Source organism: Propithecus coquereli, unplaced genomic scaffold (genome assembly GCF_000956105.1).
Source record: "Propithecus coquereli isolate 6110/MARCELLA unplaced genomic scaffold, Pcoq_1.0 Scaffold382, whole genome shotgun sequence".
NCBI lineage: Eukaryota > Metazoa > Chordata > Mammalia > Primates > Indriidae > Propithecus > Propithecus coquereli.
The window spans coordinates 95735-112800 of record NW_012149530.1 but is presented as its reverse complement, the minus strand read 5'-3'; the positions used below and the strand labels follow the sequence as shown (position 1 = coordinate 112800).

Sequence of the window (17066 nt, the reverse complement as noted above, 5' to 3'; positions counted from 1 at the left end):
TCCTGGCTACTAGGGAGGCTTAGGCAGGAGGATCACTTGAGCCCAGGAATTTGAGGTTGCTGTGAGCAATGATGACACCACTGCACTCTAGCCCGAGTGATAGAGCAAGACTCTGTCTCAAAAAAAAAAAAAAACAACCTGTACAAATTGAGTTTAACAATAAATGTTTGTCAAATGAATAACTTCTTTTCACTTTAAGGTGCTGTATTTTGGGATGTTATCCCTCAGAGGATTACTTCCTTGAAAAGGAAGGAATTTTTCTCCTTTTGGATTTATTGGCAGTAAGTATGGTTATAGCAATTGTAAGACAAAGATAAATATGGCTTTATTAATCTTTTCCAAACTAAGTGCCACAGAACACTATTCTATGAATAAATGTGCCCCCAAATCATGTTCAAATATATTATTTAAGCAAAATATCTCCTGGAAATTCATAATCACCAGCATATTAAAGGCTCTGAAAATTCCTCCAGTTAAGAAATCATTTTACTTAGGTCAGTGTTTCCAAATACACATATGCAGAGAATTTATTTTTTCTTTGTACTCCATCAACCTGCTAAGAAACAATTTGTGAAGAGCTAGACTATATCAAAACCCATATTCATTTATTAATAACTTATAGCTTCTTCTCCTAGTATTAAAAGTTAAGGGCCACATTTGACAAGGAGCAAAGATAAGCATTTTAAAGAACTGTGTATAGTTTGGAGGTAATATGAAAAAGTCTAGTGTGTCATGGACTACCATTTTGCAGACTGAGCAGGAATGAGCATACTAAGCCTTCCAGGAAAGACAGTTGCCATCTAGCAGCTGTGAAAAATGTAACTCCCAGCTAGCCTGAATTCTAAGTGGGGTCCATAGTCAAGATGATGTGGGAGAAAAGTGTAATTTTGTTTCAATAAAATTTTGAAACAAAAGAGATTCTCATGCAGAGTTCTAGCCTTATAACTGTCTATGGTTGCCACCATTCTTCATTTTATTAACAGAAGAACAAACCTACTTTGATTTAACAAAGATGCTAAAATTATTTGTATCCTTTAACCTCCCTAAAAGAAAATTAGTCCATTTCTCTGTTTTTGATTTCTTTATCTGTAAAACAGGGTTAACAACAGTACATACCTCATTGCACTGCTGGAAGGATTAAATGAGTATGTGTTCATGTACATGAGTATGCATGCATACATATATAGTACACACATTGATTAATAGTGTCTAGCACATATTGCTATGTGTTTACTATTATGAATATTATTACTAGATTGTGCTTAATTCAATTGAACTGGTCAAGTTAGTTACAAATTATAAATATTCTTTAATGAAGTTTTTACATCAACTTCAACCTTTGACATTTGCCTCTTTCTCCTGAAAGTGAAGTATAGGAATAAAAAACTCAATTGATTGAGGGTTCTGCATAATACACTTCTGCTAAAATATTTATAAAGTGTGCAGTGATAATAATTGCTAATAATGGTTAAATATTATTGAGAGATTACTATGTGCCAGGCGATCTCATATAATTCATAATAACCCTTTGCAGGTAATATTATTATCTTTCATTTTATAAAAGGAAACTGATAATGTTTGCAATTCAAAAAAAAGTTTACATGTTTACTTTGCTATATTCAATTAACAATATACTGTAAAAGTTAATCAACAAAAAATATTTCACATAGAAGAATTACTGTGTGGAACCCATTGCTTTGGATGGAATTTTCTGTACCTAAATTTTGGTTTGCTGAAAACTAGTGGTAGCAAAATAAAGGAAATATTCTTGATAATAAGAGAATGTTTCTTGAATGCTTAAATACTCCTTTATGGAAGCTAATTGTCAAAAAACAAAATTATATCTCATTTTCTTTTATTTTCATATGTGACTGTCACTTGTAATTACCATCAGTTATTCTTTTAATAACAAAGAGATTATAGTTAATATTCATGTCAGATCTTTACAAACCTTCATAAAGCATGTCAATGAGGAAACATCCTATAATTACAGTGAAATATGTAAAGCACTATTGACCTCACTGAACTTAAAATGAACATCTTCTCTTATTTTTGCAAATCTCCCTTTTGCAACTGAACCAAATCAATTACATTTTTGGTCATAGCATTTTTATGGTTACTTCAGAATTATATTAAGTCTTTTTATCCTTTTTAATTTCTAATGTTTGAAAATGTACTCATTACAATGGGTATTTTAATGGGAGACTGTCCCGACTCTTGAGTTTAGAAGAAACTGATAATACAAATGTTCCTCTTTTTTTATTAAGGAAATAATTCTTAATATTTATTGTAACTTTTTTCCTTTTCTATTTCCTTACTAAAGTTGAACCAAAAAAAATTTTGTAATCTTATACTCGGAATAATGGTTGAATTTTGTGATAATCCCAAAACTGCGGCTCATGTCAATGCTTGGCGAGGGAAGAAGGATCAGACAGCTGCTAGTCTTTTAATTAAACTGTGGAGAAAGGAAGAAAAAGAACTAGGAGTAAAACGTGATAAAAATGGAAAGATCATTGGTGAGTGTATTTATAACTGTTAGTAGGAGCAATTAGATGCATTTTTTAAAAAAAGATCTTTAGGCCAAGTGCAGTGTGTCATGCCTGTAATCCTAGCACTCTGGGAGGCTAAGGCAGGAAGCTTGCTTGAGCTGAGGCGTTCCAGACCAGCCGGAATAAGAGCTGAGACCCTTTCTCTGCTAAAAATGGAAAAATTAGCTGAGCATCATGGTTCGTGCCTATAGTCCCAGCTACTCAGGAGGCTGTGGCAGGAGGATTGCTTGAGCCCAGGAGTTTGAGGCTGCCATGAGCTAGGCTGATGCCACAGCACTCTAGCCCAGGCAACAGAGCAAGAGCCTGTCTCAAAAAGAAAAAAAAAAGGAAATTGAATCCCCCTTCTTACTTTCCCCCTTCATATAAAAAAACCTTTAAAAGGTATTATTAGAAAAGCATGAGGACTTTTACCCCTTGTTCTAACTACAGTTCTTTTCACAAGGGTTTAAAGAACTTGGTCTCATAAATTCTGAATGGGTGGAAGAAAACTAAATAAATTAGTAGTAGGTTCATATTTTTATAGAATATTTTCAAGAAATGGTATTTCATTATCCCATTAACTCAAAAAACTAACAGTGGTTCCTAAAGAAGTTTCTTTGAGTTCCCTGCTTTTAGAAATTGATTCAGTAATGTTTAATTTACCAGTGAAATTTTGGGATATGAATAGATTACTTGAAAATAATTTTATAGTATTTTGTACATTTCTGCTGATTAATGTTTATACAATTTTTACATGAAAGAATAAATTGTTTTCTAAATAAAAATAAATCAAAAGTTCATAAATTTTAATTTCTAGATTCTAAATGAGGATAGAATTATCAGAATTTATGGTTCATTTATTTACATATTCTATAATGCTATATTACATTTTCTAAATCTTTTAAAATTCTTTTGGTTTCATCTAAACCGTTAGTACTGTTTATTTTTAAATGAAAATACTTCCCCTTCTGATGATTTGTATCTTCAATCCATTTTTATTATTTCTGAGTTTTGATCTATAACATAATAAATTAGTTTTATATTTATAGCATAATATATAGAAGCAAAAATCAAAGGAGGTTATATCATTGTTAAACTGACATTATTCAACTTCCAGATCTCAAAATTTAAAGTTATTTACATAAAAATTTTACTTTTAAAAAGTAATTTTGTGAAATTTTTATATTTTACATAAATAATAAAAATTAAAGCTTTAAGTTTTGCCACTGAGTGGGGAAGAAATTATTGATTATTTATGATTTTGAAAAAGAAAAACCATGTACAAGGCCCTATTTTACTGCTATAATATTTTTATTTATTTTGCTATCTAGTTTAAAATCTCAAAATTTAAGTATTTACTACAGTTTTTATCTTTCCCTTCTATGTTTTCGTGATATCCAATGATTAGATACAAAAAGACCTCTATTTACTAGTTTTCAAGAAGAGCAAAAAATTATGCCACTGCCTGCTAACTGCCCATCTATTGCAGTTATGGATGTTGCTGAGAATATCAGAGCAAAAATTTATGCTGTGTTGGACAAACTAGGTAAGAAGTTGCTCCTCAGATTCACAAGAACCTCTCTATTTTGCTGAGTATACACATTAATTTTGCTTTGGAGTTCATTTTTCAAACATAGTGAGCAAAAGTTTCTATAGAGAGAGAAATTTATGTTCCATTGTTACCCCAATTCCCAAACTGCACCCATGACCAAACAGAATCTCTAGATGTGGGGCCCAGGCATCAGTATTTTTTAAAGCTCCCCAGGCAATTTCAGTGTGCAGCCAGGATTAAGGGCAGTTAATTTAGATGATTAGAGTTTAACACTAGCCTTCTGAATCATCTGAGTTTTTTTAAAGTCCTTGCTTCCTATTAAGCAAAAAGTCCTCAAACATTAAGCTACTGAAAGTAAGATACCATTGTCTCACCACAACACAGAAAGAATGATTCCTCTTCTAATGGCTAAATAAAGATGACCTGGCAGAGGTTTGTCATAAGGGAAGCCTATTCACAAACTACTCACAGAAGTAGCCTTTTCGTAAATCAAGATGAAATCAAAAGTAACTATTAATATTTGCATGTGTTTTTATAATATTAAGGTCATTAAATATGAACTGTCCGATTTTGAATCAAAAGTTTAGTTTATTATATCTCAAACAAGAAGCAGTACGATTGATCAAAGTATGCACCTAAACTATTAATACAGTTTTGCCGTCTTAATGGTAGCTTGTTTATGCCAGCTGTAAAGAAGCTGGAAAGCCAGTGGAGATGAAATCGCAAAAGGCATTTTCCACAGCTTGTTGAGAATTGAGTATTTTTCCTTGCAAAGAGTGGTCCAAAGCCTGGAAGAAGTGTTAGTCAGTTGGCAAAAGGTCTGGTGAATATCATGGACGACAGAGAGTTTCTAAGTCCTCCTGCTGTAGTTTGAAGAGCATTGTTTGTGTGACTTGTGGTTGAGCATTGTCTTGTAAGAGGATTGGCCTGTCTCTATTGACCAGTCTCAGCTGCTTAATTGCAAGCATCCTCATCATTTTGTCCAATTCGTTGCAGTAGACATCTGCTGTGATCGATTGGCCAGGTTTCATGAAGCTGTAGTGGATAATACCAGCCCTGGACCACCAAACAGACACCATTGGCTTTTCTGATGAATATTTGGTTTTGGACTGTGTTTTGGTACTTCAGCTTTATGCAACCATTGTGCCAAATGCTTGTGATTGTCAAAAAGAATCCATTTTTCATCACACATAATAATATGATATAGAAATGGTTCGCCTTTATGTCTTGACAGCAAAGAAAGGCAAGCTTTAAAGATGATGTCTTTTCTGACGCTCATTTAATTCATGCAGTGCCCTTCTATCCAGCTTATTTACCTTGCCAATTTGTTTCAAATGGTTCAATATTGTTGGAATAGTAACATCAAACCTTGCTGCTAATTCATGTGTAGGTTGAGATGGATTCGCTTGCACTACAGCTTTCAGCTCATCATTATCCAGCTTGGTCTCAGGTCACCCATATGGCTCATTTTCAAGATTAAAATCATCAGAATGGACCTTCTCAAACCATCAACATGCTATGCGTTCATTAGCCACATCCTTCCCAAACCCTTCATTGATATTTGGAGCAGTCTAGGCTGCATTGGTTCCACAATGGAACTCATACTCAGAAATAACACAGATTTTTTACTTATCCATGGTTTCACAAAAATTGCTCTAAAAAAAATTTTGAAAGATAATCACAAGCCCAAATTGTGTGTTTGAAAGAAAGAGGATGTACCTTCACATTAAAATAAAACAAGAAGTGTCAAAGTGAAATGTTAGAGCTGTCAAATGTCAAACTTAGTACTTAAGGAAATTGGACATTTCATACTGAATAACCTAAAACAATACATGCCTCTTGGAATCACTTACTCTGTTACAGTAATTCTGTGTTTATAATTTTGTTTAGATTTTGAAAATTTACCTGGCCTATCTACTGAAGATTTTGTCACCCTCTGTATTATACATAGATACCTCGATTTTAAAGTAAGTACCTTTTTAATAACATTATTAAAATCTAGTATGGCAAAAAATTAATTGGGAAATAAGAGATCTATTCACAGTTGTGAGCAATCACCCACATATTGTGTAGTTTTTATTTTCCATTTTGCATCTGATACTGTTAAAGATATAGATATTGGATATAAAGAAAATATCCAATCAAATATAATTGGGGTAAGATTTCTTCCAACTTAGTTTATAGAAGAAGAGGTACGTTACTGACATAAAGCTATTCAGAAGCCTAACAGAATTTTTTGAAATACAGTTTCTTCTCTTTGAGCATTAGCATTTGAAGTTAAATAAATTATTACTTATTTAAATAAATTATTAATGCTTATTAAAGTATTATTTTATTATAACTTTATATCATGATCAAATCTCAATTTAAGGATATTAAATTTCTTACCTTGCTGGTTATATTTTTGTCAGTAAACAAATGCTTTTGAGGTTTCAGGAAAGTCTTTTTAAGTAAACATTCTCCTTATATTAGTACTATGTATTCGAATGTTGTTAATGAACAAACCTCTTTTTTCAAATGAAAACAAAGTTCAATTTTATTTATATCCTAGATACATAAGTTTTTCTCTAATTTTAAATATTCTCAAGCACATTAATTTCTAGAAAACCCAGATTATGAGATGGAGAACTATCAGCATGATGGAACCATGGAGTTAAAAGCTTGAGATATAATTGTAATTTGCCTTAGCTAGAAAGTGAGAAGCAGGGCCCTATTTCTCAGAGTACCTGGGTCCTAGGGTCCCCATAATCCCCATGTTCATTCTACAAGTTCAGTTTGACCTAGCCTTCAATACCGGGCTTTAGGGAGGAAAGCAGCAGTAGTTCAGAAAGATGAGAATAAATCAGTTTCTACAGCTATGAAAACAAGGCAAGTGTAAGCCAAAGGCCAGTGATGACGGCAATGAACTAGACATAGGTAGTGGAGCCTCATCCATGATATCACTGAAAAACATTGGATAAATTAGTTCTTTTCTTTTTTTTTTTTTCTTTGAGACAGAGTTTCATTCTGTTGCCTGGGCTAGAGTGCCGTGGCGTCAGCCTAGCTCACAGCAACCTCAAACACCTGGGCTTTAGCAATCCTTCTGCCTCAGCCCCCAAGTAGCTGGGACTACAAGCATGCACCACCATGCCTGGCTAATTTTTTCTGTATATATTTTTAGTTGTCCGGCTAATTTCTTTCTATTTTTTTAGTGGAGACGAGGTCTTGCTCTTGCTCAGGCTGGTCTCAAACTCCTGAGTTCCAGCAGTCCACCCACCTCGGCCTCCCAGAGTGCTAGGATTATAGTCGTGAGCCACCGCGACCGGCCGATAAATTACTTCTGAATACTCAAATGTAACTGTTGCCCTAAATCATTCCCAATATGCTTATTCCCAAGAAGTAATCTAGGAAAAGCTTAAGTGTTAACAGGAGTGACCACCCACATAAGTTTTAGGTAGAAGATTACCTAAAAGTGTGTATCATTTATTTTTGGTTAATGTAACTTTGTTAAACCTAAACTTTGTTGTAACAGATTGGAGAAATATGGAATGAAATATATGAAGAAATAAAATTGGAAAAGTTAAGACCAGTCTCTACAGATACAAAAATCTTAGAAGCTATTACAACAGCATCAGAAAATATTGGAAAGATGGTTGCTTCTCTGCAAAGTGAGATGATTGAAAGCCAAGCACGCCAAGATGTACAAAATGAACAAAAAGTATATGCAAAAGTAAGCCACATGGAGTGGGGGGGATGAAGAGAGGTTGGTTAATGGATACAAAAATATAGTTAGGCAGAAGGGATAAGTTCTAGTGTTTGAAAGCGCAATAGGGCAACTATAATAACAATAAGTTGTTGTATATTTCAAAATAGCTAGAAGAGATTTGGAATGTTCCCAACACGAAGAAATAAATGTTTGAGGTGATGAATATCCCAATTACCCCAATTTGACCATTACACATTGTGTGCATGCATCAAAATACCATGCATCAAAATAAAATACCCATACATATGTATAACTATTAATATGTATCCGTTTAAAAAGTAAGCCACAGATACCATTGAGGCACAAGATACTAATTTCAGTGTATAAACTAGAATAAGTTATCCATAGAATTTGTCTTATTTGTGAATGTTTCAGCCTTGAGTTATTTTCTGGTTTTCTCTTACAGTGATTTTAAGTATCTCTGTGCTGTTTAAAAGAAACCATGGAATTAAAAGCTTGAGATTCCATTACTGTATTAAGTGCTGTTTTATGGCACTATAATTTGAATTTTATAGTCTTAAATTTTTAAAAGGTAAAGAGATACCTGAGGCCGGGCTCACGCCTGTAATCCTAGCACTCTGGGAGGCCGAGGCGGATGGATCGTTTGAGCTCAGGAGTTCGAGACCAGCCTGAGCAAGAGCGAGACTCCCTCTCTACTAAAAATAGAAAGAAATTGGCCAAACAACTAAAAATAGAAAAAATTAGCCAGGCATGGTGGCACATGCCTGTAGTCCCAGCTACCTGGGAGGCTGAGGCAGGAGAATCGCTTGAGCCCAGGAGTTTGAGGTTGCTGTGAGCTAGGCTGATGCGACAGCACTCTAGCCCAGGCAACAGAATGAGATTCTGTCTCAAGGAAAAAAAAAAAAAAAAGAGATACCTGAGACATTGCCATATTTTAAAATGCCAAACATGATTCCAAAAATTGTGGCCTACTTAAATGTATACATTTAACAAATTCTATCTGACAGTAGTGTATCTCTGTTGACTATATGCATAACATTATTGAGAGATAAAGTTGGCCCCAGCCCTCACTCTATGATACATCCTTACTGACACTCCAGCCATAGGCATATCTATTGATTGGCTTCATCCTTACCTCAGTGCCAAAACCTTCACTATGAGCATTCTATAAATAGAGATAAAGGTCTCTGACTTTAGCTATCAGAAAAAGCCTATCAGAGGATATCAGCCTTATCTCCTAATGTTATAGTATCTAGTCTTTAGATATTAAAGAAATAGCCAATGTATGACAAAAGTAAAGTTAGTAAACTAACACATTTTGTACACTTTGTGTTAAAATTCATAGAAAGGCTGTCTTCTGAAAAGGACTTTTGGAATGAAATGATGACATCCCATTTAAGCAACACATGTGCCTGTATTCACTGGGTTGGTGGTGGAAAGGAGTTGGAAGAAATGAAGGATTCTAGACTAGAATGTTCCTATTTAGAAGACAGTTTCAGATATAACCATTGTTATATGTGTGTAGTTTATTCAACACTACTGTGTAAATAGTGGACAAACTTAAGTCCTTATTTGAAACATGGGGTCTTTCTAGATGTTCAGAAGTATACAAAGTATGTTAAAAGTAGAGGTAGTGAATATGTTCTGTATATATCCATTTGTTAAAATTCTTACAATATATTGCCTTTGGAAATTAAATGATCAAACCACTTCTTTGAGGAGTACACATTATTATATCTGTGCTGGTTCAGGGAGGAAGGAGGAGAGGAAAGCGCAAAGGGCTTTGTACCAATGTGTTTATGGTGAGGCAAGATTGACCATTGTTTCTTCTGTCTGTGCTTTTTATTTTACTTTGCTATGTATATAATGTATATAAAGGACAAATGAGTCCTAATTTACAAACATCTAGTCTTTTTAGATGTTAAAGAGGTCGCCAGTATATGACAAAAGCAGAGTGAGTAAACTAATACATTGAGTACACTTTGTGTTAAAATTCATAGGAAAGACGGTTCTGAAAAACACTTAAGGAAGTGAAATTGTTAAAATCCCCTCTAAGCATTACAGATGCTTATACATGTCCACTGAGTTGACAGAGGTGGGAAGGGGAAGGTTCTAGGACAGAATCTTCCTATTTAGGAGACACTTTGAGACTATGGTTTTTCTTATGTGTACATGCTGTTTATTCAGTGCTACTGTGTGTATGGTGGAAAACTTAAGTCCTGTTTGAAACATCTAGTCTTTCTAGATGTTTAAAACTGCACAAAACATGTTAAAAGCAGAGGGCTGAAGTAACACCCTTTAAGTAATTTTTGTGATTTCTTAGGAGTGGTTATTGAATTTTGGGAATGGAATTATAAAACGTCATGTCTTAGAGAGTATGCTAACTGTTCACTGGGTGGTGGCGGAAGAGGGAAGAAGTATGCAGAGAGAAGGGTTCTGTGCCCATGAATTAGTTTAGTTCAGATTGTCTAACATGGTTCTATATGTGCATTTTAGTTAACATTGCTGTGTATTAAAGGATAAATAAGTCCTAATGTTCAAAGCACGTTAAAAGTATAGGCAGTAGGCTAGGCACAATGGCTCATGCCTATAATCTCAGCACTTTGGGAGGCCAAGGCAGGAGGATCACTTGAGGCCAGGAGTTCGAGACCAGCCTGGGCAGCATAGCAAGACCCCATCTCTACAAATAAAGTTTAAAAATTGACTGGGTGTGGTGGCACATGCCTGTAGTCCCAGCAGTTCAAGGCTACAGTGAGCTATGATCGTACCACTGCACTCCAGCCTGGGCAACAGAGCAAGACCCTATCTCTAAAAGAAAAAAAAAAGGAGAGGTAGTAAAAAAAAAACCTTGTTATAAATGTCCTTTTGTTAGTTTTTAGGAAGAACTGTCTTATCAGAATTACCTTTGTTAATCTACCTCTTGGAGCTAAATGTAGCCCTATAGTTCATCACTGGAATGGTGGAAGAGGGAGAAGAGGAAGGGTGAAGGGAAGGGCTCTTTGCTAGTGTCTCCATATCTAGAAGATAGTTTTAGATTATAACCACAGGTCTATATGTGCACTTTTAGTGAAGTACCTGTGTTTATTGTGGACAGAGTTCATTATATTGCAACATCTAAGCTTTATAGATGTCCTGAGGTGATAATGTATGATTAAAAAGTAGAGCTAGTGAATTAGCCAATTTGTAAGTATCTCTTTGCTGTAATTGATAGAAAAAATGCATCTCGGACATGGAAATTATTAAACTACTTCTGAGTAGTGTATATCAGGACTTGTTCATTAGGTTGACAGCAGAGGGGTGGAAGGAAGTGTAAAGGCAGAGATGTCTGTAGATGTGTTCATATTTACATTTTGATGGTAGCCACTGATATGTATGCATCTGTTTTTGCCGTACTGTAAGAATACATTAAGTAATTCAATGGAAACATGTCTTCTTGCTAATATTTTAACGGTATAGATTTGATAATGAATTCTCTTAGAAACATTAAAAAATATTCTTAGGTTCATAATTTAAGATTATTGGTATATTATATATTACCCAAAGGCAGGTGTCCTCTGATTATATATTTAATGAATAGACTGTTGAGAATTATAGACTGCAGTTTGTTAGTAGGTAGCTCCCTAGACTACATCACTGTAACAAACTCAGCACTCATAAAATTGCTTGTCTTACTGAAGTTATAAATTAGAAGTAGTTTTACCAATGTAATTTTGCCTAAACTATTATCTATGGCTAGCAGGAATCTCTTTTTATTTTCCCCAGTGAATTTGCTATTAAATCATTTATATAGCTTGTCTGGATTATAATCTGTTTTCACAAGTAGTAATCATGTAAAACAATCAGTCTTGCTGAGAATAATTATTGTTATAAAAATATTAGTTTTGCGTTACATGTCATGAAAAGCAGTCAAAACTGTAGCCATATAGTGATTGAAGGATTGTTTTCCATTTTAAGGCTTTTGTTTTTAAATTTTTAAGTTCTGTGAATAATCCTTTAACTAGTTAGCCTTAAAATTTACCTCAGCAAAGAGCAGGTGCTTCCTTCAAAATAAGAGCTTTCAAGCCTTTTGGTATATCCTTTTGTAGAAACCAACACTCTTAATTATCTCTCTTGTTTCAGATACAAGCTACACGCAAGCAAAGAGAACTGGCTAATAAATCATGGGAAAATTTTGTGGCTAGAACATCAAATGCTAAAACATTAAAGGTAGGATTTTTAAAGTATTACAATATCCACAACAAATAACCAACTCTTACAGAGGGACTTTTTCAGGAATGAATATTCATTCACTTTTTTCTGGTGACCTTTCTGTACAATACCAACACTATCCAATCCTCATATGCAATTTAGGGTGATGACTGAATTTGGTTCAGCAGGGAGAGGCAAGTGTGGTGTTCTTGGCCTACATAAAGAAGGAGATGATAGTGAGACAGGAATGAGATGGAAAAATGTGCTCTGCTTTCTATTCTGAACCTTCTTATTCTTTGATTTCTTTTCTGTAAGAAGCAAAGGACAGAAAAAGCAACTGTCCTATGTTACCCTCTCCCCCAAGTGTTTTCCCCCTCTATGATCACTGAAGGAAACATTATCTTAAAGCTTAAATGGGAATTTGGGATAACTATCCCTTTCTAAAAAATGTGATAAGCTGCTTCAACTATAAGCTAAAAACTAATCTTAAAAGTTTATAATGCTGATTGTTTGAAATATGTGAGAAGTGCCATGGATTTCCAAAATTTCATTATTTTTCCCCACCTTTTCCATTAGTACCTTGAATGTTCTTTTACATAATGTTACAGTTCTTTCTTTAGATGTGAAATTGTTAAATGTTAAGTTAGTCCACAAAAATAGTGGAACTATATTAAGATAGCAAAATCAAATATAGCCATCTGTACAAGCTCACTCAAGGTACCAAGGAACCCCCTATTCACTAAAAGTTCCTCCCACCTTTACTTACAAAATTTTGTCATAACTACCTGTATTTTTAAGGAATAGTTAATGAAGATCAGCCCCTTTCCTATAGATCGTTTGTTACCTCACATTGTACCTGTTTTGTGCCTCAACTATTGAGCTTGAATATAACTGCAATGAGTTATATAATTTCTATTGTTGTAAATGTTTAAAGCATTTAAGTATATTGAATTAGTACTTAATTTTACAGTATGCATCACCTGATATAAATTTAGTAGTTTATTAAATTATGTGCTAAAAATTGAACCTGATTTCCTTGCTTTATTCCTTGATCGTGTATGACCAGTACCTCTAGAAATCTCAGGAACATCTTTAGGTGACTGGTGTCTTCTTCAATGGTACAAAGGATCTAACTTACTAATAACTATCTTCTTAGACTAAATGAGTAAATACAGATTTCAGGGCTACCTAATGAACAGCGAAAACATAAGCCAAGCACAATTAAATGTAGTTTTCATTGTAAGTACCATAGCTAATGCTTTAATAGCAATTAATATTATTGTCTTTCTAATTTAAAATTCTGCAGAAAGCAAAAAGGCTTCAGGAAAAAGCTATAGAATCCTCTAGATGTAGTAAACGACCACAAAATGCAATATTGCACCAGACAGATATTAAAGGCCTTAACACAACGGTAAGATTATTTTTTTCTATAATGTTTTCTTAATAAATATTAAATTTAGGCCCCAAAACTGTTACTTCTATTGGACTTTTGTCCCATCTTTTCCTTTTGCTGTTCAGATTTCACATTGTTAAAACATACTTATCTCCAAGGTACATCCACTCTTGCTTAGCGCTGGTTTACAGCAGGCCCAGCCCTCTAGGATTCCTAAGAAACTGCTACAAACACTAGTCAGTGTGTCTGTCTTTATATCTCTTCAACAGAAAATGTGCAGTGCCTCCTCTGTCTGGCAAGTAGATCCATGCCACATGCCAGTGTTTCTTCTGTCTTCTGCTGGATATAATTTTCCCTGGTTACAAAGCTGATAAGTAATAGAAGTAGAATAAAAACCTCCTTTTCCTGGCTCCAGAGCCCTTATCTTTCCATTATGCCATACTGTCTCCTACTTACTCATATGTATATTTTGTGTCTTTTCCAAAGTAAGCTGAAGGATGAATGGGTTTTTCTCTTATTGAAAATGTTGTAAGTAGACTCACAGATATTTATCTTTTGCTTTTTTAGGTACCCTCTGGTCCGGTAGTCACAGTGGAAAGCACTCCTGCCCGATTAGTAGGAGGACCTCTGGCTGATACTGATATTGCTCTTAAAAAACTGCCCATTCGAGGAGGAGCCTTGCAGAAGGTGAAAGCAGTTAAAACTGTGGATGAACCAAACAAGAGTATTCCTACATAATATGCTCTAGAGACTTTTTGAAATAAAATCTGCTTATAATTTTTTAGTTAAATACATCTTTATATGTAAATGTAAAGCAAATATTTTAGTGAAATACTATAAAAAATAAAAGTAAGGACATATAATTTATTTTTATTGAAAACATCAACATATAATATCAGAAGAGTTGTCATCAATTTCTTTGGAAAGACTACCAGTTCTCTTAACTGAAATTGTAAAACATAGTGTATCGGTTAGAACTCTTTTGGTTGCACATGAACTACTCCAACTAGTTTAAGCCAAAAAAATTTTTTACAGGCTCTATATCCACTAAATCTAGGATTAATTTAGACCGTAGGCATTGTTGTATCTAGGGACTAAAACTATATGAGTAGGATGTTCTCCTTTCCTAGCAGCTCCTACCTTACATTCTCTCAGGTTCATGTCCCGTGGAGAAGAGTATATCGCTGTCTCTTAACAGTTTCTACAACTGCCTGTGCATCTTGAGGCCCCTCATTGGCCACATTCCCATTCCTGAGCCATTCACCATGACTTTGGCCAGATCCACATACGGCCTACTCCTGGAGCCAAAAGCAGGCCAACCTGGTCCAAAGCATATGGATGGAATTGGGGAGTCAGAGTAACTGTTATCAGAAGTATATATGAATGCTGGGCAGCAAAATAAACAATAATTCTGCAATAAATATGTTGGCCAAAGTAAAATAAGTTATCTCTACTATAAAAAGCAAATGTTAGTCATGAGCTAAAGAGTAAAAATAAAATGTAAAAATAACAGCTGGTTTTACCCTTAATACATAAATATGCAAAGCAAACTCTAATGCTATTTCTCTTCTTTAATGGAGAAGGGGAAGGGAGAGTAGGGGAAGTGTTTTTCTTCCTTTGGTGGTGGAGGTATCTTGCCAAAGAATAGGAGGTAGATGCCTTAATGCTGAATGTAGAGCAAATCCATGTCTCTGGATGCTATTATGAGGTTTCTGTCTCCTGTCTTCATCCCCATCATGCCCCTCCTCTAGCCAGGAAGCCACAAAATTGAGTTCATGTCTAAGGCTGGGAGAGATAAGAACCTGTTTTCTTAGACAGGAAAATAAACTGTATTTGAGTCTAGATTCTAGGCCCATAGAGTGCACTCAGCAGTGTACTGATAAATGTATAATAACTGGCTCTCCAGGGGGGAAGCCCTGATTTATAGCATTTGCCAATTTGCATGGTATAAATACTCCCACTATGACCAATTTCAAGCTACCGACATGATGCCATGGAATGCAGAGTTGGGAAGAGATGCATACATTCCATTTTCATTATTAGATAAGAGCAGGCTTCATCACCCCACTGGGCCCACCTTTTCCTACTTCCTCTTTCCTCCTCCTCCTTCCTGAACTCACATTTCTCTAGGAATTTTACATTATCCTCTCTGTGAGGACAGTAGCTTTTTCACTGAGGGGAGAAGTTTCAACTGTTGTTCTAATTAGAATGAGTTGCCAGTTCACCTTTGGCTACCAGCCTCTCACCCTGGCAGAGCTGCTCAGGCCCCTTGTGGCCCACAGGAGTAGATATAATAATATGCATCAGCTTATCAATGAGCTTTGTTCTCTCTTGAATCCCTTTCTCTACTACCACCACCCCCAAAAAGATATTAAAAGGTATGTGTTCCTTTCCTTCACAGGAAGCCCTAAGCATAAAGATTCCATGTAAAAAGGGGAGTTACTAAAACACAGGAATGGATGTGGGTAGGGGCATGCGGTGATGAGATACTCATAGAAAAAGCACCAGATACACCTTAGGTATACCTCAGTTTATACCCAGAGTTGATACAAAGTGTCCATGGTTAATAACAAGGAATCTTTGCCCCATTTTGTACACTATAAGCACGTTCCCCAGATTCTAAGCCCCTTGGGAACAAAATAGAGACCATATCTCATTCATTTTGTAATCAACATCTCAGTAAATAAATTACTGGGTAAGTATGATGGTAGCCTCAGCTCCTGGCAACCTTTCCCTTGAGCTCTGTAAATGTAGCAAAGTACCGGCATCACATCGCACAGGAGAGAATCTGTCGTCATAGGAATACCTGTAAACAGTGCTGTATACCATGGTAGCCTTTCTGAAAACCCGTGGGACAGATTTCTATTGAGTCTTAGTCCTGGAAAAGGCCAGGCCTTTCCTGAACATGTGGTTTGGTTTTTCTTATAAGTATGTGAATCTTGAAACTGTTCATGAGTCCCTCTTCACTCTGAGAAATGGAAAACAGACCAAATTTACAGGTACCCTTTATCAAAGATACTGGCTTTTATAACATGTACTCAAAATTATTAATCTAAACCATAACTCCATATTATTAGTTTCCTGTCTTCACTTCTAGTCATTCCAATATCCTCATCTACTTCATGTTATCCTACTGTTTGGTATATTTCTTTAAAGCTTCATATCCTTTTTGGAATAAGATGTGAGATATAAATAGTAATATAAAAGACAAACTGAGCTGATGCCTAAAGACAAAAATTCTATCAAACTACACTTTACTAAAATGAAGTTTCTTACTGCCTTTTTGTTTGTTGTTCCTTTTTCAAAATGAAAACAATAAAAATGAGAACACAAGTTTGTAGTCCTCAATGCATAGAAAAATACTTTAATATATAAGATGGCTTGGTAATGAAAAGCACATTTCAGAAGCCATACAGTATACTACATCAAGATGAAATATTACTTTTTAGGATAATGCTGCCATTAGTTTTGGCACAATTTTAAAGTCAATATTAATGTATAAGAGACCTTATAAAATTAGTTGTAATTTTCCATTGACTATGTATTAAAAATATTTCACATTTGTATTTAAGTGATATTTTCTTTAAAACAAAGACGCTTTACAGAGACTTCTAAATCAGAAATTATTGACAAATTACCTGATAATTCAACAGCAATAAAGCAATTACATACCAACAAAAATACAACCTTGATCAATAT

The 17066-nt window shown here is 34.8% G+C and overlaps 1 protein-coding gene across 1 annotated transcript in view; it reads left to right on the top strand.

Moving 5' to 3' along the window:
• The window catches only part of CFAP69 (cilia and flagella associated protein 69), a 64939-nt gene extending 50834 nt beyond the window's left edge, over positions 1–14105 (top strand). Inside the window, exons 16-23 of the mRNA XM_012652181.1 lie at positions 200–281; positions 2324–2516; positions 3937–4074; positions 5971–6047; positions 7592–7789; positions 11906–11992; positions 13281–13385; positions 13935–14105. Of these exons, the coding sequence (XP_012507635.1) occupies positions 200–281; positions 2324–2516; positions 3937–4074; positions 5971–6047; positions 7592–7789; positions 11906–11992; positions 13281–13385; positions 13935–14105 (1051 nt within the window). The remainder of the gene's footprint in view (positions 1–199; positions 282–2323; positions 2517–3936; positions 4075–5970; positions 6048–7591; positions 7790–11905; positions 11993–13280; positions 13386–13934) is intronic.
• The last annotated feature ends 2961 nt before the right edge of the window (positions 14106–17066 follow it).